This window comes from Oncorhynchus tshawytscha, linkage group LG11 (genome assembly GCF_018296145.1).
Source record: "Oncorhynchus tshawytscha isolate Ot180627B linkage group LG11, Otsh_v2.0, whole genome shotgun sequence".
Lineage (NCBI taxonomy): Eukaryota > Metazoa > Chordata > Actinopteri > Salmoniformes > Salmonidae > Oncorhynchus > Oncorhynchus tshawytscha.
The window spans coordinates 42117660-42144739 of record NC_056439.1 but is presented as its reverse complement, the minus strand read 5'-3'; the positions used below and the strand labels follow the sequence as shown (position 1 = coordinate 42144739).

General features: G+C 43.9%; 3 protein-coding genes across 5 annotated transcripts in view; 1 reads left to right on the top strand and 2 right to left on the bottom strand.

Moving 5' to 3' along the window:
* LOC112262012 (consortin) overlaps nucleotides 1-6344 on the bottom strand; it is a 56509-nt gene extending 50165 nt beyond the window's left edge. For 2 of the 3 annotated variants that reach the window (XM_042330145.1, XM_042330146.1), the window contains exons 1-2: nucleotides 6240-6344; nucleotides 1964-2057 (exon numbers count right to left, since the gene is read on the bottom strand). In XM_042330145.1, the coding sequence (XP_042186079.1) occupies nucleotides 1964-2057; nucleotides 6240-6293 (148 nt within the window). In that variant the 5' untranslated portion in view covers nucleotides 6294-6344. The remainder of the gene's footprint in view (nucleotides 1-1963; nucleotides 2058-6239) is intronic. The other variant, XM_042330147.1, reaches the window with a different exon arrangement.
* A 343-nt stretch (nucleotides 6345-6687) lies between these two features.
* Nucleotides 6688-15700, bottom strand: tfb2m (transcription factor B2, mitochondrial). The gene is made up of 10 exons (XM_024437670.2): nucleotides 15536-15700; nucleotides 14532-14824; nucleotides 12941-13130; nucleotides 12182-12273; nucleotides 11844-11997; nucleotides 9365-9513; nucleotides 9180-9269; nucleotides 8918-8977; nucleotides 8491-8639; nucleotides 6688-8338 (listed from the first exon to the last, which is right to left on the bottom strand). Exons 2-10 carry the CDS (start codon nucleotides 14784-14786, stop codon nucleotides 8149-8151), a joined length of 1329 nt encoding a protein of 442 aa, XP_024293438.1. The 5' UTR covers nucleotides 14787-14824; nucleotides 15536-15700; the 3' UTR covers nucleotides 6688-8148.
* A 158-nt stretch (nucleotides 15701-15858) lies between these two features.
* LOC112262007 (saccharopine dehydrogenase-like oxidoreductase) lies at nucleotides 15859-24180 on the top strand. The gene is made up of 12 exons (XM_024437669.2): nucleotides 15859-16314; nucleotides 17901-18013; nucleotides 20271-20351; nucleotides 20656-20785; nucleotides 20880-20929; nucleotides 21069-21199; nucleotides 21283-21400; nucleotides 22444-22563; nucleotides 22644-22700; nucleotides 22875-22986; nucleotides 23097-23178; nucleotides 23269-24180. Exons 1-12 carry the CDS (start codon nucleotides 16116-16118, stop codon nucleotides 23357-23359), a joined length of 1284 nt encoding a protein of 427 aa, XP_024293437.1. The 5' UTR covers nucleotides 15859-16115; the 3' UTR covers nucleotides 23360-24180.
* The last annotated feature ends 2900 nt before the right edge of the window (nucleotides 24181-27080 follow it).

Here is a 27080-nt window from a genome sequence, read left to right as displayed (position 1 = left end):
ATGCTCACACTAACCCAATGCCCACACTAACCCAATGCCCACCCAATGCCCACTAACCCAATGCTCACACTAACCCAATGCCCACACTAACCCAATGCACACTAACTCACACTAACCCAATGCTCACACTAACCCAATGCCCACACTAACCCAATGCCCACACTAACCCAATGCCCACACTAACCCAATGCCCACACTAACCCAATGCTCACACTAACCCAATGCCTCACACTAACCCAATGCTCACACTAACCCAATGCTCACACTAACCCAATGCCCACACTAACCCAATGCCACACTAACCCTAAAATGCCCACACTAACCCAATGCTCACACTAACCCAATGAAATGCTCACACTAACCCAATGCTCACACTAAAATGCTCACACTAACCCAATGCTCACACTAACCCAATGCTCACACTAACCCAATGCTCACACTAACCCAATGCCCACACTAACCCAATGCCACACTAACCCAATAAAATGCTCACACTAACCCAATGCTCACACTAACCCAATGCCCACACTAAAATGCCCACACTAACCCAATGCTCACACTAACCCAATGAAATGCTCACACTAACCCAATGCTCACACTAACCCAATGCTCACACTAACCCAATGCTCACACTAACCCAATGAAATGCTCACACTAGCCCAGTATGAAATGCTCACACTAACCCAATGCTCACACTAACCCAATGCCACACTAACCCAATGAAATGCTCACACTAACCCAATGCTCACACTAACCCAATGCTCACACAATGCTCACACAACCCAATGCTCACACTAACCCAATGCTCACACTAACCCAATGCTCACACTAACCCAATGCTCACACTAACCCAATGCTCACACTAACCCAATGCTCACACTAACCCAATGCTCACACTAACCCAATGAAATGCTCACACTAACCCAATGAAATGCTCACACTAACCCAATGCTCACACTAACCCAATGCTCACACTAACCCAATGCCCACACTAACCCAATGCTCACACTAACCCAATGCTCACACTAACCCAATGAAATGCTCACACTAACCCAATGCTCACACTAACCCAATGCTCACACTAACCCAATGCTTTTAAATCAATGACCAGGAGAAAAGGGTGAAGAATCGGGACATAAGACAATATTTCAGCTCGCTCTCTCTCTGCCTCTCCTCTCCTAGATCTTATGCAGAGCTCCTCTCTCTCCCAGACCTTATCCAGAGAGCTCCTCTCTTCTTCTGCCTCTCCTCTGCTAGACCTTATGCAGAGGGCTCCTCTCTCCTTCTGCCTCTCCTCTCCTAGATATTATGCAGAGAGCTCCTCTCTCTCTGCCTCTCCTCTCCTAGACCTTATCCAGAGAGCTCCTCTCTCTCCCTCTCCTCTGCTAGACCTTATCCAGAGAGCTCCTCTCTCTCCCTCTCCTCTCCTAGACCTTATCCAGAGAGCTCCTCTCTCCCTCCTCTCTAGACCTATCCAGACCTCTCCTCCTAGACCTTATCCAGAGAGCTCCTCTCTCTCCCTCTCCTCTCCTAGACCTTATCCAGAGAGCTCCTCTCTCTCCCTCTCCTCTCCTAGACCTTATCCAGAGAGCTCCTCTCTCTCCCTCTCCTCTCCTAGACCTTATCCAGAGAGCTCCTCTCTCTCCCCCTGCCTCCCGCACTCACCCATGGGCTCGGCAGGTAGCCTAGTGGTTAGATCGTTGGGCCAGTAACCGAAAGGTTGCTGGATTGAATCCCCGAGCTGACAAGGTAAAAAATATGTTGTTCAGCCCCTGAGCGAGGCAGTTAACCCACTGTTCCCCGTGTGCCGATGACATGGATGTCAATTAAGGGAGCCCCCCCGCACCTCTCTGATTCAGAGGTGTTGGGTTAAATGCGGAAGACTCATTTCAATTGAAGGCATTCAGTTGTACAACTGACTAGGTCCCCGCCCTTCCTCTCCCTGTCACCTTCTCATCCTTACCCTCATCCATGGGGCTCCTCCTCCGTGACCTCTCAGCATGAAGGTCGGCCACTCCCCTTGCCACGCCTACAATAAACAGCCCTCCTCCTACTGACTGGAGAGAGAGAGAGAGAGAGTTTATTTCCCTTTTGTTTGTCTATTCCACTTGCTTTGGCAATGTAAACATGTGTTTCCAATTCCCTTTGAGAGAGGGGGAAAGAGAGAAAGAACGAGGGAGTAGTGAGAGAAAGAATAGAGGCTTTCACTGTTCCACTGCCTCGCCTGTCCTGAGATACTGGGCTGTTTATAAGCCTTCCTCTAATCAGTTCAATTTTGTTTAAAGTTTCACCACATTACAGCAGTAAAACAAGCTAAAATCCTCAAATCTGATCTTTGACCCCTAAAACAAGAGAAAAGACTTCCTCCTAATGTACTACATGTTTTTATAGGAAGTATAAAAGTATCAAACGTAATCTCCTTTGTAGAAAGCTCCATTAAAACTCGGGGGGACATAACACAAACAATTATTCTGCCCTTACAAGGGCTGGTCAGAACTCCCTGGGTTGCTAAGCGCTGTCTGGATCTTGACCAATCAGATTGGAGACAGGGGAAGAAGGTCAGAGGTGAACAGATGTGAGTTGGTTAGAATAGGGGTGTGTTCAGAGCATTGCAGAAAGAAAATGAATAAAGCTGACGTGATTCCCTGTTCTATCCAACAGATAGTCATGTCCCAATCCCAAATGGACCCCTACGCGCATATGACAATCTGAGAGGATTCGATTGGCATAATCAATATGGTTTAACTTTCACTTAGCCTATCAGAAGGCAAGGCGTTATTACCAGTGTAAGTAAGGGAATAGAAAAGAGAGAACATGTCTAACGCAATTCCTGAGTAAACAAACACATTCTTCCAAATCTCAAAACACTGACAATTAGAGGTCGACAGATTAGGATTTTTCAGCGGTGATAGCGATTAATCTGACATTTATTTATTTATGTATATAAAATAATGACAATTACAACAATACTGAATGAACAACGAACACTTTTATTTTAACTTAATATAATACATAAATAAAATAAATTTAGTCTGAAATAATGAAACATGTTCTGTTTGATTTAAATAATTAAAAAACAAAGTGTTTTTTAGAGAGAAGTAGAAGTGCAATATGTGCCATGTAAAAAAGCTAACATTTAAGTTCCTTGCTCTGAACATGAGAACATATGAAAGAAAGCTGGTGGTTTCTTTTAACACGAGTCTTCAATATTCCCAGGTAAGAAGTTTTAGGTTGTAGTTATTATAGGAATTATAGGACTATTTTCCTCTATACCATTTGTATTTCATATACCTTTAACTATTGGATGTTCTTATAGGCACTTTAGTATTGCCAGCCTCATCTCGGGAGTTGATAGGCTTGAAGTCATAAATAGCGCTGTGCTTGAAGCATTGCGAAGAGCTGCTGGCAAAACGCACGAAAGGGCTGTTTGAATGAATGCTTACGAGCCTGCTGCTGCCTACCATCGCTCAGTCAGTCTGCTCTATCAAATCATATACTTAATTATAACATAACACACAGAAACACGAGCCTTTGGTCATTAATATGGTCAAATTCGGAAACTATCATTTCGAAAACAAAACGTTTATTCTTTCAGTGAAATATGGAACCGTTATATATTTTATCGAACAGATGGCATCCATATGTCTAAATATTTCTGTTATATTGCACAACCTTCAATGTTATGTCAAATTAATTACTGTCTTTGTTAGGAAGAAATGGTCTTCACACAGTTCGCAACGAGCCAGGCGGCCCAAACTGCTGCATATACCCGGACTCCTTGCAGCCACAAGGTCCTTTTGATGCTGCACTTGCATAACAGGTGGTCAGCCTGCCACGCAGTCTCCTCGTAGATTACAATGTAATCGGCGTCCAAAAAGGTCATGCCAATTAATCGGTCAACCTCTACTTAGAATACACTTCAGCATTAAAAAGGCAGTTCGGAATAGTTTGTACATATATTATGACAACATGTTGTGTCGTTTTGTTCATTTTGGACTTTGGCTGTTCGGGCACACAACCTTTTTATCGAGGTAAATTGAAGTCGGTAGCCGAAGTCTACGCCCCCTCGTAAATGCCTGTTGTCATTCCCCAAGAGACGACTCGTCCTCATGCAAATTTTCTGATGTGAGAAATACTGAACCAAAAATGTCAAAATGTATGTATTGTAACGACCCAGGGAAATCTGCCGCACGAGCATGCTTTTGCAGCACAGTCGATAGCGCGCCGGACCTCGGGCTCGAGACCTGCCCCTTTTGTTTCATTACATTGGTGTCAGAAGTGGTATCGGACCTTGCATCCACGACAGTGCGTGTGCTTGGCCGGTGAGCGCGTTCCTGTAAGACGTAGAGTCGCAAGCTAGCGCGAGGACGCGCTCTTTGAAAGGAGGGAGTAGTGTAACGACCCTGGGTTTATAAACGTGGAAATCGGCCCTGCTAATTTCCTACAATTCGAAACATTTTGCCATAAGGTGGAGAGAAAGGTTAACATGTTTTTATATGATATCCGAGTGAGACTAATAAAATAATGCGCCCCCCCGGCCGGTAATTCAACCATGATAAGTTTAGATTGCTAAATTAGTTTAACTGCCAACTATCTACTAAAATGTAGCTGACATGGGCTAATTGACTGACCATCTGTGACTGACAGAGAAAAACTGCTGATGCACAACCACATTTCTATATTGCACCTTGTGTATTCTACTATTCTAACTCAACGCAACAGTAAATTGAGACCCAATTTAGCTCCGAAAAAATGTATCTGAGGGCATTCAAAAGGGGGGCCGCCAATTGCCCATCCATGTTCTAGAGGGTTAGGCCCGAAGAAATAGACTTCATAGAATGGACCCGGGAGTATTGTATGGAACATGCAGAATAACATGAAGAGCAAGGCAGGTGGCTTTATGCAACGCCTACCTCTGAATTAATGGTGTCATTCACAATGCATCTCTAAGGGGAGTGTGTGTGTCTCAGCAGGGCATGTTGGCGCCAGCTGAACTTGGCCACTGTTAATGTTAACCCTCCTTGCTATCTTTCGTCCTCCCTATCCATCTACCCTTCTCTGTTACTCTTGGCTCTCAGTCTACAGCTTATTCTCTCCCTCTATCACAACATCATCCTTTGTCTCTGTTCTCTTGCAGGGGGCCCATAAATAATGAAGTACACACACACACAGTTACACACAGGTGGAAAGTAGGTCAGCCCATCTCACGTGAGAGAAGGGTTCAAAACAATGTTTGGAACACACACAATCGATCCAAACCAACTCAACTGACAAAAACACCCAAGTGGGAACATGCACAGGCTAGAACTTGCAATTAATTCACACACACAGGGAGTATAATCAATATTAACTAGCCTAACCGGAGTGGATTCTATGACTAGTCAACCTGAAGATACAAGGCATTACAACACACAGCAGCTACATAGAGGACTGTTCAGGTGACTCATCTGAATGTAATAAGACGCACTTCCATGTTCCCTCTACACAGATGCTGTATGTGTATCTGGGGGCCTACGTGGAGAACATCAGACAGTTATGTATTCCTCTCATAAAATGAACATACTCTGGTCCTCACCCAGAGGACAGTAACAAGGTTTTTCTCTCTTACACATTCAAATCACTTAGCTAATGTTGTGGTGTACTAAACTGCCAGTTGTGGATGGTGACCAACAAAATAATATCATGATGCATCATGTTTCTTGTAGTCAGAACGGTCATCAGACTGGCGCACAATGTTCTGGAGTAGACAACCTAACAGTCAGTCACAAGATTTGCTACAATACACAACTATTGGAAAAAACCTGCTTTACGGCAAGGGCTACAATGCGGACATTTTTTTCTCCGTGCAGACAATTGTCCTGACAATGCTAGCAAATAATAGGTAATGTCGTGATTAGTTATCTTCACTGGCTTGTCAACGGGTTTACTTGGCTAGCTAGCATAACAAGCTAACCTTAGTTAGCCTACCTATAGCGGTCTACATTGCTTGAAGCTAACGCTACTGTACCTACTACTATACACATTGCTAGCTATTAAGGTCCCGTGTTATTGCAAAATTCAATATATAGAATACATGAGTACGTATACGTTTAACACACGGTTGGATCATGTTAGCTGTGACCTAGCTAACTTGGCTACATAAACATGTCTGGCTGTCAAGCTAGCGCTTGTCAGGTTTTTACGGTGCTTTTTGATACAAATCGTTGTCTCCTAAACCACGGCCGTAGCTAGCTACTTACAATTGAATGAATTCTGGGTCTTGTATCCAGTATGCAGGGTGCTGAACCAAACATTGACACTGATATTTGTTTTCCGGTATCTTCCTTACACCTATCCGGAAGATTCACAATCTGACGCTTTCCTATCGGTGGACAGCTTTTTTTGCAGTGGTTTGGCGCCATCAGGCGGTCATATAGCGTAGCTACAAATACGACGAGGTCAAGCCTCAGATGTAAGTGCAGGTCAAATTTAATTCCCTCATTTTTTAGATGGTTAGGTTTTTCTAGAGGGAAACATATGCTTTATTGCGGGGATAAACAGTTTGTCAAAAATAGTGACAATACTAGTTGAATACTAAGTTTCTAAACAGCATTGTCGACCAACAATGCACGCAGACTCCCACAGTCATGATTTGCAACACACAAATTATGCATACATTTTAAATAAATTACCTTTGAAACAGTCAACCAGTATTAATCAAAACATTTATTTTGATAATTACATTTCCTCCAATGGTTATAGCATGAAAGATGCCATATGCTTTTTGATGTACTCTAATCACAAAATCATTTATCCAGCTGGAATGCTAAGGCATATGATGACAATCAATGAATACAGAATGGCACTGACTGACCATGGTCAGACATTTTAGTACTTACCATTTAGAATTAGTCCTAATAGCCCAAAACTGTACATATAACTGAATGAACTGTCAATACATGTAGACATGGTATGCATGTACACTAAAAAGTTACCTATACACAAAACAATTCAAGCGGTAGAAACCAATCACATATGATTGCCTGGAAACCTGACGTTGAATTGCATTGTCGGACAGAAACGAGCGTTTGAATCAGGAACGTTTCGTCTCACGACGTCTACAAGCCAGAATGTTGAATAAAATGTTATTTGAATGTACTTTTCTGGTTGTCCAGGTGGTTGGTCCTTTTGCAGGTAGGAATGTAAGACAGTATATCCACAGGAAAGTATAATTCCATCAACTTTTCAAAGTGCTGCTATTGCGTTCAGATTTAGAGCATCTGAAGCATGCATACTTGCCAAGCTCATGCACAGCTTCACATGGTTCTGCTATTGCGTTCAGATTTAGAGCATCTGAAGCATGGATACTTGCCAAGCTCATGCACAGCTTCACATGGTTCTGCTATTGCGTTCAGATTTAGATCATCTGAAGCATGGATACTTGCCAAGCTCATGCACGGCTTCACAAGGTTCTGCGCATGCTTCAGGTGATAGAAATCTGAACACTCTACCAGTGCTTTGAAAAGTTGATGTAATTTCACTTTAATGTGGATATATTGTCTCACATTCCTACCTCAAAGGACCAACCAGTAAAGTACTTAAAAAATATTTTATTCAACATTCTGACTTATAGATGTCATGCGAGGAAACTTTTGTGATTAAAAATGCTAATTTCTGCCCGATGTAGTATTCAATGCAATTCAACATCAGGTTCAGGAAACGCATACTAGTATGACCCAGTTAGTTTCATGTGCTGTGTTAGCAAAAAGCCTATAGTATTAAAAACCCATGAATAACAGTGACAAAATGCGATTGAATGGTTTAAATACATCTTGACTCATTATAAACTTGCTTTGCCAATAAAGTAACCATTCTGCTGCTACCCGTAACCAACCGCAGAGAAAACGTCCTGTGAAGGTAGGAGAGGTAGCCTTTCACCAGTCAACTCTTCGGCTCGACTGGACAGTACTCGCATAGAGCTCAGGACAAACACTGTAGCCCCTTTTAAAAAGATCAAATACCAAACTCATCAGCTCAGGACCACCCTAAACTATGACGTTGGGAGTTGTTCAACAGTCCAACAACTTGGGGGTTTAGGGTTATCTAGAATTGTAGCCTCGGACAGCCTGGCTGCACTACCCCTCCAATCCTAGTGGTGGCGCTGTGTGTCTATATCCATCCCTCCTTCTGGGTGTTCTCCAGTACCTCCTCATACAGCCAGCTCTGGGTGAACTCCTGGGACTTATCCACCAGTTCAAACAGCTGCTTGTACTCCTCTGGGTAGACATGGCCCGTCAGTACATCCTCCTGCATCCCCATCTCCTTCAGCAGCTTAGGACCACTGTCTGGACTCCACATACTGGGAGAGAGAATGAGTGTGAGAGGCAGAGATGGAGAAAGAGAGCAGACTAAATTATCAATGTGGCCAACAAGAATCATATTTAAGTTTGTACAGCACTCACTTGAAACGGTCTGTGCAAGATTGTGTGTGTGCGCGCGAGTTCCACTCACTTGAGCCGGTCTACTAGCCGGGCCTTCCTCTTGGCCAAACATTGTTTGACCATCATAACCAGGGTGGCTGCATTGGAGGGGGTCAGCGAGGCGGAGAACAGGTCCTTGCGAGGTGTCATTCGCACCAGACACAGGTTGTCATTAGGAAGCTGGAGGACAGGGGGAAAACGACAGGCTTCAGACCTTGTCTGTTTTCTAATGGTTGTAGCTAGGCCGGTACAGCGCGCTTTATAGAAGAGACAAACTCAATAGCAACGATCATAAAACGTAAAAACACACAGAAGAGCAGAATTAGCAGTTATCCAATATTTGTAACAAGTCTCCAATATGTAGTACATGACATTGTCTTTCACTGTATATTCAAACACAGGAGGATCTGACAAAGTGAATGTTCCATTATGATGCTGGTAGAACAGTGCATCCTTACTCTGCTCTTTGGAATGGCCAGCTTGTACTTAGAAGAAGTCACAAACGATGCCCACGGCTCCTGAAAGAGAACACACAGAGAAGAGCATCTGTTAGAAGAGACACTGTCAAAGCTCTGTGACATCTGCTCTCACCACTTTTCATGTTCCATTCCTCCAGTTCTACCTTAACTCACACACCCCCTAATCTTCCCACCAGGTATATCAACTTCTCTCCCCCTCCTGCTTATTTCCAGTCCTCCAGTTATAGCCCTTCCCTCTCACCTTGTGTAGCAGTTCGATGTGGCATGCCATCTGCCATAAAGCGCCAAAGGCTCTGTAGTTCAACATGTCCCCTGGCTTAGCCATTAGTTTCTATGGGAGAGAAAGAACAAAACCATCCACACCATTGTTAAAACACCACTGCATTTGCGCTCATTGAGTCTGTGTGTGTGTGTGTGTGCACTCACCAGGTATTCCTTCTCGCTGATGAACATGTTGAGCTCTACTCGTCCGTAACGGTAGATAGAGAGCCGATCAAACAGGACATACAGTAGCTTCCACAGCTGACTCCTCTCAATGCGCTGGGGGAATATACCAACCACCTTCACTGGAACCTCTATATACACACACAGTTAACAAACACAGAAAAACAGGATAGTTTGTTCTATCTATTGTGGTCAGCACCTTTTCACCAGGGTCAAATTCCTGGTATAGATGAGAGATGCAACGGTACAGTATGTTATGGAACCGTTCGGTACGCCCCCTACGGTTCAATACGCACACGTGAACCGCGGAATTATGGTATGCCTGTCCTTTTCCAAAACTTGATAATTGCACTGCAGACTACACACACATTGTACATTCAGATCCACACATGCCGCTTGGGGCCGTTAGGGAGCTCCTGAGTGCTGACAAACTTTACTCCACAACAATGTTTCAATGTGGCAACCGCAGTAACCGCAACCCCCTTAAACAAACAATGACGATTTGCAATGACGCCTCAGTAGGAAATATCCCTAAAGGGGCCCCACGAGGAGGGGAAACTAATAACAAGTATTCTCTCAGCTCCAATGTGACAATGGCGAGCGCTAGCAAGACCGAGAGAAGCTAATTTTAAGAGGCACCGCCGTCTTTCAAATCCGCTGTGTGGGAACATTTTGGATTCAGTGTCCAATACTGTAATGAAACAGCAGGGAGCAGGTCTCGAACCCTCAACCTTCTAGCCCAAAGTACAGCGCGCTATCGTCTGTGCAGCAAAAATACGCTCCAACGGCAGAGTCGATTTCCTCGCTTATAAACCGAGGGACGTTACAATACGATGACGAGGGTAAGAAGACCGTAAAACAAAGTACAGTCTGCACACACAATTGACAGACACCCGATCTAGCGCTCTCCACTGATAGTTGGACATCCAGAGCAACGTAAAGCTACCCCTCTCTCTGACGGTTCACTGTGTACTGGAAGCTACCCACCCCTCTCTCTGACGGTTCACTGTGTACTGGAAGCTACCCACCCCTCTCTCTGACGGTTCACTGTGTACTGGAAGCTACCCACCCCTCTCTCTGACGGTTCACTGTGTACTGGAAGCTACCCACCCCTCTCTCTGACGGTTCACTGTGTACTGGAAGCTACCCACCCCTCTCTCTGACGGTTCACTGTGTACTGGAAGCTACCCACCCCTCTCTCTGACGGTTCACTGTGTACTGGAAGCTACCCACCCCTCTCTCTGACGGTTCACTGTGTACTGGAAGCTACCCACCCCTCTCTCTGACGGTTCACTGTGTACTGGAAGCTACCCACCCCTCTCTCTGACGGTTCACTGTGTACTGGAAGCTACCCACCCCTCTCTCTGACGGTTCACTGTGTACTGGAAGCTACCCACCCCTCTCTCTGACGGTTCACTGTGTACTGGAAGCTACCCACCCCTCTCTCTGACGGTTCACTGTGTACTGGAAGCTACCCACCCCTCTCTCTGACGGTTCACTGTGTACTGGAAGCTACCCACCCCTCTCTGACGGTTCACTGTGTACTGGAAGCTACCCACCCCTCTCTGACGGTTCACTGTGTACTGGAAGTAACCCCGCTCTGACGGTTCACTGTGTACTGGAAGCTACCCCCTCTCTGACGGTTCACTGTGTACTGGAAGCTACCCCTCTCTCTGACGGTTCACTGTGTACTGGAAGCTACCCCCTCTCTGACGGTTCACTGTGTACTGGAAGCTACCCCTCTCTGACGGTTCACTGTGTACTGGAAGCTACCCCTCTCTCTGACGGTTCACTGTGTACTGGAAGCTACCCCCCTCTCTGACGGTTCACTGTGTACTGGAAGCTACCCCTCTCTCTGACGGTTCACTGTGTACTGGAAGCTACCCCCTCTCTGACGGTTCACTGTGTACTGGAAGCTAACCCCTCTCTGACGGTTCACTGTGTACTAGAAAGTAACCCCGCTCTGACGGTTCACTGTGTACTGGAAGCTACCCCTCTCTGACGGTTCACTGTGTACTGGATTGGGAGATGAAGAGCTACAGGTTGTCAAAGCCAAGAAGCACCTTTAATTTGAACCTTTTTCTCCCCTTGATTTCATACAATAGAGACAGAAACCAGGCCTCGTCAGTCATGCTGCCATTTTTCTGAATGGAATGTTTGACTTGTTTTTAGGCAAAATAAATAGTTCATTGTTTAAAGGGTGATGTGTTTGAATTTGTTTCTTAAATATAAAGATAGCGAAACCGTACCGTTGCCCACAAAGCGTGATACATACCGAACCGTGGTCCCACTGTACCGTTGCCCACAAAGCGTGATACATACCGAACCGTGGTCCCACTGTACCGTTGCCCACAAAGCGTGATACATACCGAACCGTGTTCCCACTGTACCGTTGTACTTGGTGAATAAAGGGGAGTCTGATAATGTGTCTTTGTATGTCTTTTTCCTGTGTGTGTCTCACCATCGGTCCAGTTTGCCTCTGATATGCCCAGGTCAGTGAACAGTTTGTCAGTGTACATGGCCGGAGGTCTCATGCTGCCTCTGCCCATAGGGTCCAGCTTGAAGAAATCACAGTGGACCACCTCCAGCTGACCATCCAGAAGACACTCCAAAGCCTGCACACACACGCCAGAATGTTGGTACAATGAAGATGTGTAGACATGTAACTCTCCTACTGAAAACGACCCTGGCCCGAGGCTGGGTAGACCCTGGCCCGAGGCTGGGTAGACCCTGGCCCGAGGCTGGGTAGACCCTGGCCCGAGGCTGGGTAGACCCTGGCCCGAGGCTGGGTAGACTCACCTGCAGGTCAGGTAGGAAGGACTTCTCTCCCTCCAGCGTCACCACTCTCTGAGCTCCAGAATTCAGCAGAGTCCTAGTCAACACCCCTGGGCCTGAGACACACACACATTCTAATGAACACTATCATTGTTACTGACCACACACACACACAAACCTCTCCCATTGTTACTGACCACACTACCATTCCAGTGTTTTACTTGCTATATTGTATTTACTTTGCCACCATGGCCTTTTTTTGCCTTTACCTCCCTTATCTCACCTCATTTGCTCACATCGTATATAGACTTGTTTCTACTGTATTATTGACTGTATGTTTGTTTTACTCCATGTGTAACTCTGTGTCGTTGTATGTGTCGAACTGCTTTGCTTTATCTTGGCCAGGTCACAGTTGTAAATGAGAACTTGTTCTCAACTTGCCTAACTTGTTAAATAAAGATGAAATAAAAAATATTTTAAAAGTCTGCTGCTGCTCCGTGTTATTATCTATGCAGATAGTCACTTTAATAACTCTACCTACATGTCCATATTACCGCGACTAACCGGTGCCCCCGCACATGGACTCTGCACCTATACCCCAGCCCTGTATATAGCCTCGATATTATTATTTCATTTTGTTACTTTTAGGTATTTTTCTTAAAACTGCATTGTCGGTTAAGGGCTTATAAGTAAGCGTTTCACTGTAAGGTTGTATTCGGCGAGGTGACAACTAAAATTAGATTTTAAGTCCTAAATGACATAGAACACAGACGCAGCACGTACCTGGATTACATTCAAATATAACAGCTTTGCTGTCCTCCAGGTCAGGTCCTAGGTGGTGAGTGACCAGTTTGGCCAGGGCAGGGTCTATGATGAACCTTTTGATGGTTCTACAGAGCTGAGCCCTCTGAGTGTTCTCCTCTACCTCCCCTAGGTCCAGGAAGTCATACCTGCCCAGCGGGCGACTCTGGTCCTAAACACACACGAGACAGACACGTTAACAAACATTCTCCTTTCATCTTCCCTACTTCAATGAACACTGCCCTCTTCCTTCATCGCTCCATCCTGCCTCAACCCAGGACTGACCACCACTGGCGCAGTTTCTCTGGACCCCCGTAAGGTTGCTGTTTACCCCAAACCCCCAGGAATGGAACATGTCAGCCACTCACGTATTAACTATACTGCTCACTGTCCGTGGTGCCCAAATTGTGACATGTCTACACGACTGCATGTCTATTGAATTAATGATAGGCTTTCTGTGGTGCCAGGGTATGTCTAGCCTTGCTTTAGCTAACAGATAAATGTTTCTTGGTAGGCCTATTTGGTTGCCATTTTCTCAAGTTAAGCGCAACATTTCACAAATCTATACATAGGTGTCGCAATGCTGTCATTTTTTGACTGCTGGCAATAATGTATTTATTTGTCCAGTAATTAAAAAGTTGGAAATTCAAACATTGCAGATTGTTCCTGAACCTTCATGACATGAGCGGTCCTCGTGCTCTCTCCCAGCTTGGATAGAAAGTTGTTTGTAAAACCAGTCTATTAATGCCAAATAATACAGCCAGTCCACCCTCAAAACACTCGTTTACTAGGGATTGTTTTGTTATGCAGTGTATCCTACCATCTACTGCGTTACACAGTATTTAGTAACTTTTCATAAAAATGTAATATCACAGCCTAACGAGGGGGAAAAAAGGAGTCGGCTCATGGATTAATTCAGCCACTATTTATTGTTGAATTCAGCAGGTCTTGTATGACTAATAGCCTACACAAATGGACTGCAATATTCAAGATACATTTCATTAAATCCAATTTGAGACTCGCCTTAAGTCTTTTGTGTGCAAATGTTTTTTGCCACAACCTGTAGGTCGAGGTTGCTGGCCCAACTGTTTTCTATACAGAGTACTGTAAACTCTGGCACTTATGTCCATTGTGCTGCACACCATTTCAACTCAGTCTTGAATGATGCATGCCAAGATATACCAGAGATAAGGGACTGTTGATATTGCAACCACACAACTCAAACCGAGAATTGTTATCCACTAAAGATGATAATCTGTTTGCATCTGCCAATTTATGGTCTGTCCAGTATCCAGACGACCTGTCCCCAGAGCTTCCTATACAGTTAATCTTGTTCAATAACGCACTTTTTCAGTCACATTCCTGTAGCCCAAGAAACACGCAGCTTCCTAGTAGATACGGAAAATAAAAAGGTTTACATGGGCCCCCAGAGCTTGAGCATAACTGTTGTGCAAAACCAATAAGACATTGTTAACAAACACAAACCCAGTAGCTTTCCCACAGTTTTGGAGCAACTGGTTTGCTGTTATGGATACATTGTTACTTGTCCATAAAACACCACCAGGATCTCTACCTGGACAGAGACAGCCACAGCAGACAGGTTCCTGTGGGTTAGGGCTGAAGAGGGGGATGCCCGGTCTGTCCTAGCCTGTTGGGGCTGTGGCCGGCCGGGGCCGGAGGAAAGCGAGTCCAGGCTGAAGGTCCGTCTCTGGAGCAGGACCCTGGGGCTACAGGGAGAGGCAGACTGCTTCAGGGTGGGCCTAGCCCTGGGGTGGCAACATGCAGACCGCACCGCTACCACAAACAGTTTACTTGCCTGAGTGGACATGGCGGACAGATGGCAAGAGGAGGGATGATGCTCACAACCTGTGAATGATGAAGAAGAGGCAGAGGTTAGGAAGAGCTCTGAATAAGTGTATATGGTTAACACTACATATTATTCTGGATGCAATAGTTTGGTTAGACACCACCCAATGAGAACTTAGTTTACGAGTAGTGTCTATAGTTTACTAGAAAAATATTCATGATAGCCACAGTTGATGGGGACCAGCGTACTGTCAACAAAAACATGTCCTTGAAATACGACACTTTACAGAATGTAACTAACGTTAACTAGTTTACACTCAAGCCCGACACCACGTGTCTTGACATTGTTTCTCAACGTTAAATTATGTTTATATACTTGGTGATGTTGAGTGAATAATTTGACTTATCGTCGAATCGGATCGATAGCTAGCTTACTTTAGTTCCAAAGTTAAGTTACTAACGTTACATCAAAAGCTGAGGTAGCCAGCTAGCTAACGTTAGCTAGTTATCTATATAAAATGTTAGGTAGCTAGCTACATTAGATACCAACCTAAACGTTTAATTTTAAAGTTCTTCTGCCAAACAATTTTGGATATGGCTATCGGTCTGGATAGAGATCTAGCTTACATGCCTTGTACTATGGAACATGCTCTGCAACGCTACGTTTAGCAAGTAAGCTAGCTACAATGCTAGCTGGCTAACGTTAGAGATATATCTAGCAAGCTGATCATCAACAGCAAGTATGATACATTGCGTCAAAACTGGGCTTACTTTATCTCAGATATATCGTCGTTTGTCCTGATGTTGCTCTTATTTTAATCTAAAGACAGCTTACATCTCCCAGAATGTTGTAAAAATGCAGTGACATTGAACATGTTGACCCTCGTTGATTTCACAACGCCCATATTACAGTGATGGTTTTACGTCACTAGCAAGCGACGACGCAAAATAAGAGATTGACAGGACAGAGAGCCGATCTTAATAAAAAAATGTGTATAACCACGCCCACTTTTTGATCTCACCGTTTCAATTGGTTATTTATTTAATTTGTATTCTAATCGTGTTTGTATTCTAATCGGGTGGTTAATGAGATCAAATAACATGCTATAACAAATACAAAAATATGTATTTAAACTAGCATAAATAAAACGCTTAGTTTGTGCATGTAGACTATTTGCATCACCGGTGTTTTGGTGATTAGCTCATTGCGTCGACCGAGCAGCATCATCATCAGACTACGGAAGTCACAGCTTTGCTCAAAGACTTGTACGAGCACGTTTCTTGTACGCTTATTCCCGGTTTCGCCCCTTGTGCTGTGTGTTTTCTTGAGTATAACTAGCTATTTGTAACTATGGCGAAGGTGGATACCTCCTCTAGCAGACCTTATCACATTGTTATTTTCGGGGCTTCGGGTTTCACCGGGCAGTTCGTGGTTGAAGAGGTGGCCAGGATCGTGTCGGAGGGCCCGAATGGGACACTGAAATGGGCTGTGGCTGGGAGAAGCAGACAGAAACTGGACAAAGTTCTAGAGCAGGCCGCCGGAGCCCTCGGTACGTAACGTTACTGGCCTCATTGACATGTAACCTTAGCAAACTAGCTAATACAGTTTGTTACACTTCGAATGAGTTAAATCTGGATATATGTCAAGCCAGAGAGGATCTTTGGTCTAGTTAGCTGACTGACACCATTGTGCATTGTCATTGGATTTCACAGAGGGATTCTACTGTGTCGTGCCAGCCAGCAAACTCACCTGATTTAACTTGGAACAAGGAGTCACTGTATCATTTAACCAAGTGTTTTGACCAAGGATGTTCTGCACTCAGTATGCCATAGGCTTCGAAAAAATATATAACTCAAGTGCACAGACAAATGTATATATTAATTCCATTACTTTATTTTAGATGTGTTTTTGTTGTTGTGAAATTGTTAGATATAACTGCACTGTTAGAACTAGAAACAAGCATTTCCCTACACTCACAATAACATCTGCTAAACATATGTATGTGCCCAATACAATTTGATTTGATTTAGTCACTTATGTGTTTCAGTAGTTGTGGTAGCTGGAAAGATATGTTGTTAGACCAGATAGCTTACACTCTACAAAGTTGCTCTACGCAACACTTAATACATTACATTTGAATTCAGTTTTTGATTAGTGAGTGGCTGGCTTTCCAGGAAAGGGATGGGTTCTAATAGGGTTGAGATTAGGAGAATGGAGCGGTTCTTGCTACCCTCCTGGGATAGCCCTCGACAACAGCTGATGGAAAAATACCCCAATCAGGATATAGCCTCAACCTCAACCTCCTGCTCTATAGCCGTGGCCAGGTTGCCATTCTAGACACCGTTGTAATGGGTTATATGGCAAAATAATACTCATTCTCAGGTACTTCAGAGAGTTTGTTTGGAATATGCAACAGACCCCAGCCTAGTTTGTCATTTGTGTACATTGTGACTGCATTGTTTTATAGTCGTTCATCCATCTACTGACCCCTTGTTTTTCCTCCATCATTGAGATTTCAATCAAGCAGTATTTTCCTATCTGTTATGGCTATGTCAAGTATATGGCACAGCATTCGGTGTGTGCATTCAGTGTGTATATAACCTACAGCAGTTCATGTTTGGTAATTACAGTAGGCTAGTAGTGTACCGCATATAACTTATACTGGGGGCAAATGCAAAACTGCACAGGAAAGATAACTGACGGTGTACTGTTCATGATGCTATTCAATGGTACTTTATTGAACCAGAATAAAAAAAGGCAGATTTTATTTTATTAGGTTCTCTTTTAGTCCTCACTCTGACTAATTTTCCAAGAGGTGATACACTTTAGCACTTAGAAATCTATCTGAACTAGATTGAAGGAAACAGTAACACAGAGGCTTGGGGGTAAAAACAGATAGCAATGTTGTACTTTGAAGGACAGGCTACACATTCAGATTCAATTCAGGGGTCTGGCAAACAAAGGGTCAGCCACACTGGCCCACCCAATTACTTTTTGGTCACTGAGCTATTTTAAACCAGATCATTGTTGTACAATATATTGTAGTTTGTTCAACACATAATGAAGTGTGTTGTATTTGTAAATGTGTTAATAATATAATGGTGAAATGACTGACTCCTCTGCTGTGTGTTTCAGGTAAGCCAGAGCTGAGGACTGCGGTGGAGGTCATTGTGGCTGATGTGGGAGAGCCTGATTCTCTGGCCGCCATGTGCAAACAGGCTGTTATTGTTCTCAACTGTGTGGGGCCAGTAAGTACTGACTGTGGAGATGCCACAAACCACAGCACACACACACAGACACATACTGTAAGTGCTGCAGAGACACAATGAGTGTGATTGTCAGAAATGAAGAGGGATATCAATGCTGCCTCTTCCATTGTTAGAATTCAGATATTAGTATGGAAGAGTGTTTTGATGTCAGTCCTGATCATCACTCTGCCCTCCTGTTGTGCCATGGAGCTGCAGAATGTGGTCTGATAGCAGTGAGGACATGACTTTGCAGAATGAGGTCTGATAGCAGTTAGGACATGACTTTGCAGAATGTGGTCTGATAGCAGTGAGGACATGACTTTGCAACTTGTGAAACGCCAGCAATGATGACTGTGGCTATCACCAGTGAACCTTGTCCTGTATGTCAGCACGCATACGCACACGATTAGCCAGTCCAGAGAAAAAGGATACCTGCGAGTGTAACATGAGGTGGCATGGTCCAGTATATATGTGTATGTATATATGTGTGTATATGTGTGTGTGTGTGTGTATATATATATATATATATATATATATATATCTCACACCACACACACACACAGCTGGGAGAACAAGTATTTGATACACTGCCGATTTTGCAGGTTTTCCTACTTACAAAGCATGTAGAGGTCTATAATTTTCATCATAGGTGACTTCAACTGTGAGAGACGGAATCTAAAAATCCAGAAAATCACATTGTATGATTTAAGTAATTAATTTGCATTTTATTGCATGACATTGATCATGATATTGATCACCTACCAACCAGTAAGAATTCCGACTCTCACAGACCTGTTCGTTTTTCTTTAAGAAGCCCTCCTGTTCTCCACTCATTACCTGTATTAACTGCACCTGTTTGAACTCGTTACCTGTATGTAAGACACCTATTCACACACTCAATCAAACAGACTCCAACCTCTCCACAATGGCCAAGACCAGAGAGCTGTGTAAGGACATCAGGGTTAAATTGTAGACCTGCACAAGGCTGGGACGGGCTACAGGACAATAGGCAAGCAGCTTGGTGAGAAGGCAACAACTTTTGGCGCAATTATTAGAAAATGGAAGAAGGTCCAGATGACGGTCAATCACCCTCGGTCTGGAGCTCCATGCAAGATCTCACCTCGTGGGTCATCAATGATCATGAGGAAGGTGAGGGATCAGCACAGAACTACACGGCAGGACCTGGTCAATGACCTGAAGAGAGCTGAGACCACAGTCTCAAAGAGAACCATTAGTAACACACTACGCCGTCATGGATTAAAATCCTGCAGCGCACGCAAGGTCCCCCCGCTCAAGCCAGCGCATGTCCAGGCCCGTCTGAAGTTTGCCAATGACCATTTGGATGATCCAGAGGAGGACTGGGAGAAGGTCATGTGGTTTGATGAGACAAAAATAGAGCTTTTTGGTCTAAACTCCACTCGCTGTGTTTGGAGGAAAAAGGATGAGTACAACCCCAAGATCACCATCCCAACCGTGAAGCATGGAGGTGGAAACATCATTCTTTGGGGATGCTTTTCTGCAAAGGGGACAGGACGACTGCACCGTATTGAGGGGAGGGGAGGATGGATGGGGCCATGTATCGCGAGATCTTGGCCAACAACCTCCTTCCCTCAGTAAAGAGCATTGAAGATGGGTTGTGGCTGGGTCTTCCAGCATGACAACGACCCAAAACGCACAGCCAGGGCAACTAAGGAGTGGCTCCGTAAGAAGCATCTCAAGGTCCTGGAGTGACCTAGCCAGTCTCCAGACCTGAACCCAATAGAAAATCTTTGGAGGGAGCTGAAAGTCCGTATTGCCCAGCGACAGCCCCGAAACCTGAAGGTCTATATGGAGGAGTGGGCCAAAATCCCTGCTGCAGTGTGTGCAAACCTGGTCAAGAACTACAGGAAACGTATGATCTCTGTAATTGCAAACAAAGGTTTCTGTACCAAATATTAAGTTCTGCTTTTCTGATGTATCAAATACTTATGTCATGCAATAAAATGCTAATTAATTACTTAAAAATCATACAATGTGATTTTCTGGATTTTTGTTTTAGATTCCATCTTTCACAGTTGAAGTGTACCTATGATAAAAATTACAGACCTCTACATGCTTTGTAAGTAGGAAAACCTGCAAAATCGGGAGTGTATCAAATACTTGTTCTCCCCACTGTGTATGTATATATATATATATATAAAATGAATGAGTTTTTGCTGTAGTAACATAAACACCTTAGTGAGGTGTCATATTTTAGATGATAATGTTGTTTGTGTAGTACAGGTTCTGGGGTGAGCCTGTGGTGAAGGCATGTGTGGAGAACAGCGCACACTGCATTGACATCTGTGGAGAACCCCAGGTAAGACAATGCAACAACAAAGTCACCAGGCCTCAACCCCTAATCAACCCTCTACACCCTATCACTCCCATAGACCGGACAGGACTTGATAGGTAGAAGCAATATCTCACACACACCACTAAGTTAAATGGGAAGGCTGCTGGACACCATGCTGTCCTCTTAAATATTTCAGCTTACCCTGCCTGTTTTCTCCCCAACATCAATAAAATCACATGCTCTACCACCACAACAGTCCAATACACACACGTGTGTGTGTGTGTGTGTGTGTGTGTGTGTGTGTGTGTGTGTGTGTGTGTGTGTGTAGTTCCTAGAGAGTATGCAGTTGAATTACAACAGCCAGGCAGCTGATAAGGGAGTGTACATCGTCGGGGCTTGTGGCTTTGACTCCATACCTGCAGACATGGGAGTCCTCTACACCAGGGAACAATTCAAAGGTGTGTTTGTGTCCCTGAGGTTAGTTTACTTTATCTGTTTGTGTGTGTGCCACATTTGGGTGGTTGTGTCACATTTGTGTGTCTCTCGCTACAGGGACACTTACAGCTGTGGAGAGCTTCCTGACAGCCAGCACAGGACCTGAGGTTAGACTCCATTACCCATAAACCCTCACACTGCCCCGGCCTCATCCTTGTAATCCCTGCTTCATCCTTGTGTAACATTTATTAGGTACAATCTTGATGAAAGAATGTTTGTTGATATTCGGTTGTCTCTCTGTCTCAGGGTGGATCTATCAATGACGGGACATGGAAGTCTGCCATCTATGGTTTTGCTGACAGCGGGAAGCTGCGGAGCCTCAGGAAGAAGTTTGGACACAAACCTCTCCCTGTGGTGGGCTCAAAGATCAAACGCAGGTACAGGGGCGTTTGTGTGTTTGCACGTGCATGTGTGTGTATTTTGGATAACGTTACTTTCTTTTGTTTGTTTGTGTGAATAGGAGTGCCCTGTTCTATAGTAATGAGGTTCAGCAGTATGCAGTCCCGTTCATGGGAGCCGACCCCTCGGTGGTGAAGAGATCTCAACGCTTTCTACTGGAGGAACACCAGGAAACACCTGTAGGTCACACAAATACAGTACATACACGCAGACACCGATCAATGTGTATTCTCGTTGTCATGAGCCCAGTGCCATTTTGTGTTGTGGCTCTAATGTTCAAACTTAGTTTTGAAATGGAATGTATCCTAATAAATGCTCGTGTGGATAGGATATCAGAGTAATGACCTGAATACTGTGTGCTACAAACCTTGTTACAAGGGATAATTGAGTACATTTTGTTTATGTAAGCCTTATTTATGTGTAAGATTTGTAAGGATAAGACATGGGGCCTGTTGAGGAAAAGTCCTTGTTTAAGAACCTCACCGTAATACCAAATCACCCCCTTCCCCTCGCCCATCCTTTTGCACGTTCCCGCGAGCCTCCGTACTATGCACAACCATGCCAGCGCTTAGGGAGTGAAAATTGAGGGTGTAGAGCACGTGTCAAACTCATTCCACAGAGGGCCGAGTGTCGGTGTGTTTTCTCCTCCCCTGTACTTGATTGATGAATTAAGGTCACTAATTAGTAAGGAACTCCCCTCACCTGGTTGTCTAGGTCTTCATTGAAAGGAAAAACTAAAACACACAGACACTTGACCCTCCGTGAAATGAGTTTGACACACATGGTGTGTAGGGGCTAATTTAACCTTCCGATAGTCACTTCAGCCAGCCAACAAGGTTGTCGTCTCAAGAGGAAAGTGCCCCGTGATATGTTTGGAGTTTGTGCAATTTAATACAAAAGAATGGAGAGGTGTGCCTAATTATTTCACGTTTGTTTGTTTGTCTGATTACAAGGGTTGACACAAGTAACAAATCAAATACCTCCCAAATTAAATGTTTAACTGTTTTATATCTTGTAAAACAACAGGGAATTTCATGCTGTTTTATTTTTTAAATAAAGGATTGTGTCCAGTCGTTGGTTTATTGATCCCCTCGCCACTCTGGATGTCACCCTCTGTGTATCCTTAGCAACATGTGACAATGGAGGGCCCTTCCGAGCGAGTTGGAAGGGGCAAGTGGTTGGTTTGGGAGAGACTTCTGTTTGACCTTTTGTCTGACCCCAGGTCCAGTATGGTGCATATGCAGGAGTAGGAGGTGTGGCCAACATCGCCAAGATGCTATTTGCCGGGATGATGTTCTGGTTCCTGGTCAAATTCGACTTTGGACGAAACCTGCTGATTAAGGTGAACTAGGACACACTGACAGACACATTTGTTATAGACACACACGAAAGGAAAACCTAAAACCTTCCATTCTCTCTTAGTTTCCAGAGTTTTTCTCCTTTGGTTTCTTCTCCAAGGATGGACCAACCAGAAAGCAGGTACAGTTTTATCCATCTCTTGAGAGATGTTACTCATACATTTTAACAATACAGATATACTGCTATGTTGAACTTGAATTTGTTTGTGAAATTGACATTGATTGGTGTGTTTGTTTCACTCAACTGGAGGCTGGTGCTCCTAGTCAGTGATGGGTGTGTTTGTGTGTCTCTCAGATGGAGGGTTCATCCTTCCAGTTTGCGTTCTATGGAGAGGGCTACACTGAGGGACAGGACCCCAGCCAGGGACGACCCAACGCTAAGATCCGCACACTAGTCCAAGGACCAGGTACTTAAATACACATCCACACACACACCCAAGGACTATTTATTAACCCCTACTCCACCTAACCTGCGGCCGCTGCTGGATATAACACAATGCTTCTCTCCCTGTTTCAGAGGCAGGCTACGTGGCCACGCCCATCGCCATGGTACAGGCTGCCATCACCATCCTGAACGAACCCACAGCCCTCCCCAAGAGGTGAGTTACACACGCACACACACACAACCAGGGTACTGTATTACATCTGATGCATTTTCTTTCCCTTTCTCCTGTTCTGTCTCTCTTTAGGGGTGGTGTGTACACCCCAGGAGCAGCTTTTTCCAGAACCACGCTGGTGGAGCGCCTCAACAAACATGGCATCCAGTTCTCTGTCATATAATGTGTGACCTCCTCTGACCTGACCCTTTACCCCAGGTCATCAGTATTGGCACTCCACTGGTGTTCTCACTAATGGTCATGCTGCAAAGAGAAAATTGGCTACGTCAGCAACATCTTAATTAGGCTGAAGGTTACGTTTGTCCTTCCTTCTACCTTTGCAGCATGGCCTGATAAGGACCACCCTCTGTCTGACTGGGACTGTAGAGTCTTTTATGAGACCGTTACTTTATTGTCAAATAATGTCGCCTCGGCTTTAATAAACTCTCCAGCGGTTGTGCAGTTTGTGTAGAGTAGGATACAAATGCCTCCTCTCCCCTGTGTGTGGTGGGTGTTCCATGCCTGTGTGTGTGTGGTGGGTGTTCCATGCCTGTGTGTGTGTGTGTGTGTTGTGCGTTTCATGCCCGTAAGCGTGCTGGTGTGTACCTGTGTTTTTCTTTGCATTGTTATGGATGTTCCGGTAAGTTCTATGTCCTTTCTCTGTTTACTTTTCAAGCACATCGTCAGAAACCTTGTTTCAAGAGAATCAGCACTTATGAACGGTTTCAGAAATTCTTCATTTGTGAACCATAATGTGCAGTAATCCAACAGTTTTGCTCGATCTGTTTTTAAGGAATGTGCAGCAACATTACTTACCTGAGATTGACAAAGCAGTGCTTGTTTGAGTTCAAAACACACAGAAAGATGGAGTGACGTGGCTTCTCTGTGTTTCACTGATTTATGCGTGTGTGTGTGTTGGGGCAGGTTTTGTCCTTGTTCTGTTTGCCTGCTAGGGCTATAGTTCTTCTCTACCTGACTGAATAAAACCAAGACTACTGAAGTCAATCAACCTTGTGTCTGAGTCCTCACTTTACCAGTAAGGGTTTATTTACACATAAAATATCAGAAGGCCTGGTCTGACAACGACTCTTGTCCAGGAGGAGGGGCAGTATACCTACTACCTATTCTGTCTACAATATCTACAATTGTTTCAAGTCTACTGTGCATGTAGTATCTTGGCACTAAGGGCAAAACGTTGTTTTCTGACCTGTCTGTCCAGTTGTAACCTTCTCCCATGTATTATTAATTAAGCTGGTTTTCTGATGAGTCAGCCAAATAAACATGTGCTTCCTGTGCAAACTTAGATGTCTGAATGATACTGTTTTCCAGATGTTTTGTTGAGCCTGTCTTAACATTTAGTGAAGTTGCCTGGTTTGGCTCCCACGTGGGCAAGTCAGAATACCCTAGCCTACAGAGTTGTGTAGGTCAGTGGTATGATTGTAGGGAAGGCCCCAAAGGCTCTCTGAGACATCTACAAAGACCGCACACGTTAGAGAGTGAAAACAATCATTTTTGATCAAACACACTGGACAATTAATATGCAGTACTGCCATCAGGGTGCAGACTCCAGTGTTTATGTCTTAACCAAGAGAGCCTCTAACAGTGTGGCTTTTATATGAAAATTACTTGTGACTTATATGTATGTTGTCTATACTATGCAGTGGAGTAAAGTAACTAAGTAAAAATACTTCGAAGTAGTTTGAGGGTTGTAGGTCACATGACCAGGGAACTATTGAAATTAAAAACGTTACATTTGTGTAAAACTATGTGAGCTGAAAATGGACAAACTAAAGGGTGTGGAATATAGAGGGGTAGTCAGTGGACATTCTGAACCTTGTTTGAGTCCAGTAGGTCACATGACCAAGGAGCTATTGAAATGTGAAAGTTTGAAAAATATGTAAAATCGTGTGAGATAAATGGACAAACACGTGTGTGTAATATATATAAGGCTTGAGTGGTTATTCTGACAGCAGTTTGAAGGTTGAAGGTCACATGACCAGAGAGCTATTGAAATTCAAAACAGAAGAATTCATGTAATATCACCTGAGATGAAAATGGACAAACAAAGGGTTGTGCAATATATAAGGCTAGTGAGTGGATGTTCTGAAAGTAGCTTGAAGGTTGTAGGTCAGATGACCAAGGAGCTATTGAAATTTAACATTGAAAACTAATGTGAAATAACGTGAGATGAAAATGAACAAACAAAGGTTTGTGCTACATATAAGGCTACTCAGTGGATATACTGAAAGTAGTTTGAGTGTAAGGACAGATACTGGGAGACGAGAAGCAAGTACAGGGATAAACATTTAATAAATAACGGACATGAAACAAAACACAGACAGCGTTAATGCTGACATCGGGATCAAAGTGAAGAACAGACAGATATATAGGGGGCAATCAACAAAGTGAAGGAGTCCAATTTTTTTACCTTTATTTAATTAGACAGAGTTATGAACAAATTCTTATTTACAATGACAGCCTACACCAGCCAAACTTGGACGACGCTGGGCCAATTGTGGACCACCCTATGGGACTCCCAATCACGGCCGGTTGTGATAGTCTTGATTTGAACCAGGTTGTCTGTAGTGACACCTCTAGTGCTGAGATGCAGTGTCTTAGACCACTGCACCACTTGGGAGTCCAAGAAGTGCTGCTGCGTTTATTGATGGGCAGCCTGGTGCCCTCGAGTGCCAGACAGGGGGAGAGGGAGAAAGCGTGACATTGAGGGTTGTAGGTCATATGACTAAGGCGCTATTGAAATTTGAAACTTAAAAATGATCATAAAATCTCATGAGATACAAATTGACAAACAAAAGGGTGTGCAATGTGTAGACCCACTGAGTGTACATTATGAACCAAGGCACTATTGAACAGTGCGAGATGTAAATCAACAAAAAGTGTGTGTAATATGTGTCTCTGCCATTGGGTTAACTAGAACCCGTTTTGAAAGTTTTAGGTGTAATGGTTAAAGAGCCATTGAAATGTAAAAAATTTGTTTGTCACTATGTTGACAGTCCCGTAAGGAAAACTACAGGCAAATATCCAACCTGAAACTGTTTTTACCTCTGTCAGGCAGAAATGAGCGATCAGGAAGGTTTCCTCTCACGACCTCTACAAGCCAGAATGCTGAATAAAAGTATACTTTACCGGTTGTCCGTGTGGTTGGTCCTGTTGCAGGTAAGAATGTGAGAATATATCCACAGGAAAGTTTCATCAAACTATTCAAAGCACTAGAAGAGCATTAAGATTCATATCACTGAGGTAAAATGTGTTTTATATTTGTCTTGTCAGAAGCTATTGAACCAAGCATGCTATGTAGTTGATATATTCTGAATCAGAGGTGGGTTGGAGAAAAATTCACATTCATTTTATAGTAAGATTTCCAATTACAACATCTCTTACACAAAGTGTTCCATGACTATGAAAATGCCATGTTCAGAATTACGGGAGGGTGGCCAAAAATCCACAGCTTTTTATCTAACAAAGCATGCCATGGTCCAGAGAATTATTACACCATCTGAACCACTGACTTGTCTAATTAAATAAAAGGTCAATTAAAATATATAGATTTTTAATGTACAGCTTTTTAAAACTAGTGTACAAAACCAAAAGAAGCAAAAAACAAAAACTTAAATTGTAATATGCCGAAATCGGTCTGAATTCTCCTGGTTGCAATGAATAGTTCCCCTAACTTCAGTTAGACAAAACAAGCGATGCATTGTGTAGAGCAGTGGTTCCCAAACTTTTTATAGTCCCGTACCCCTTCAAACATTCAACCTCCAGCTGCGTACCCCCTCTAGCACCAGGGTCAGCGCACTCTCAAATATTGTTTTTTGCCATCATTGTAAGCCTGCCCCACACACACTATGCGATACATTTATTAAACTTAAGAATGAGTGTGAGTT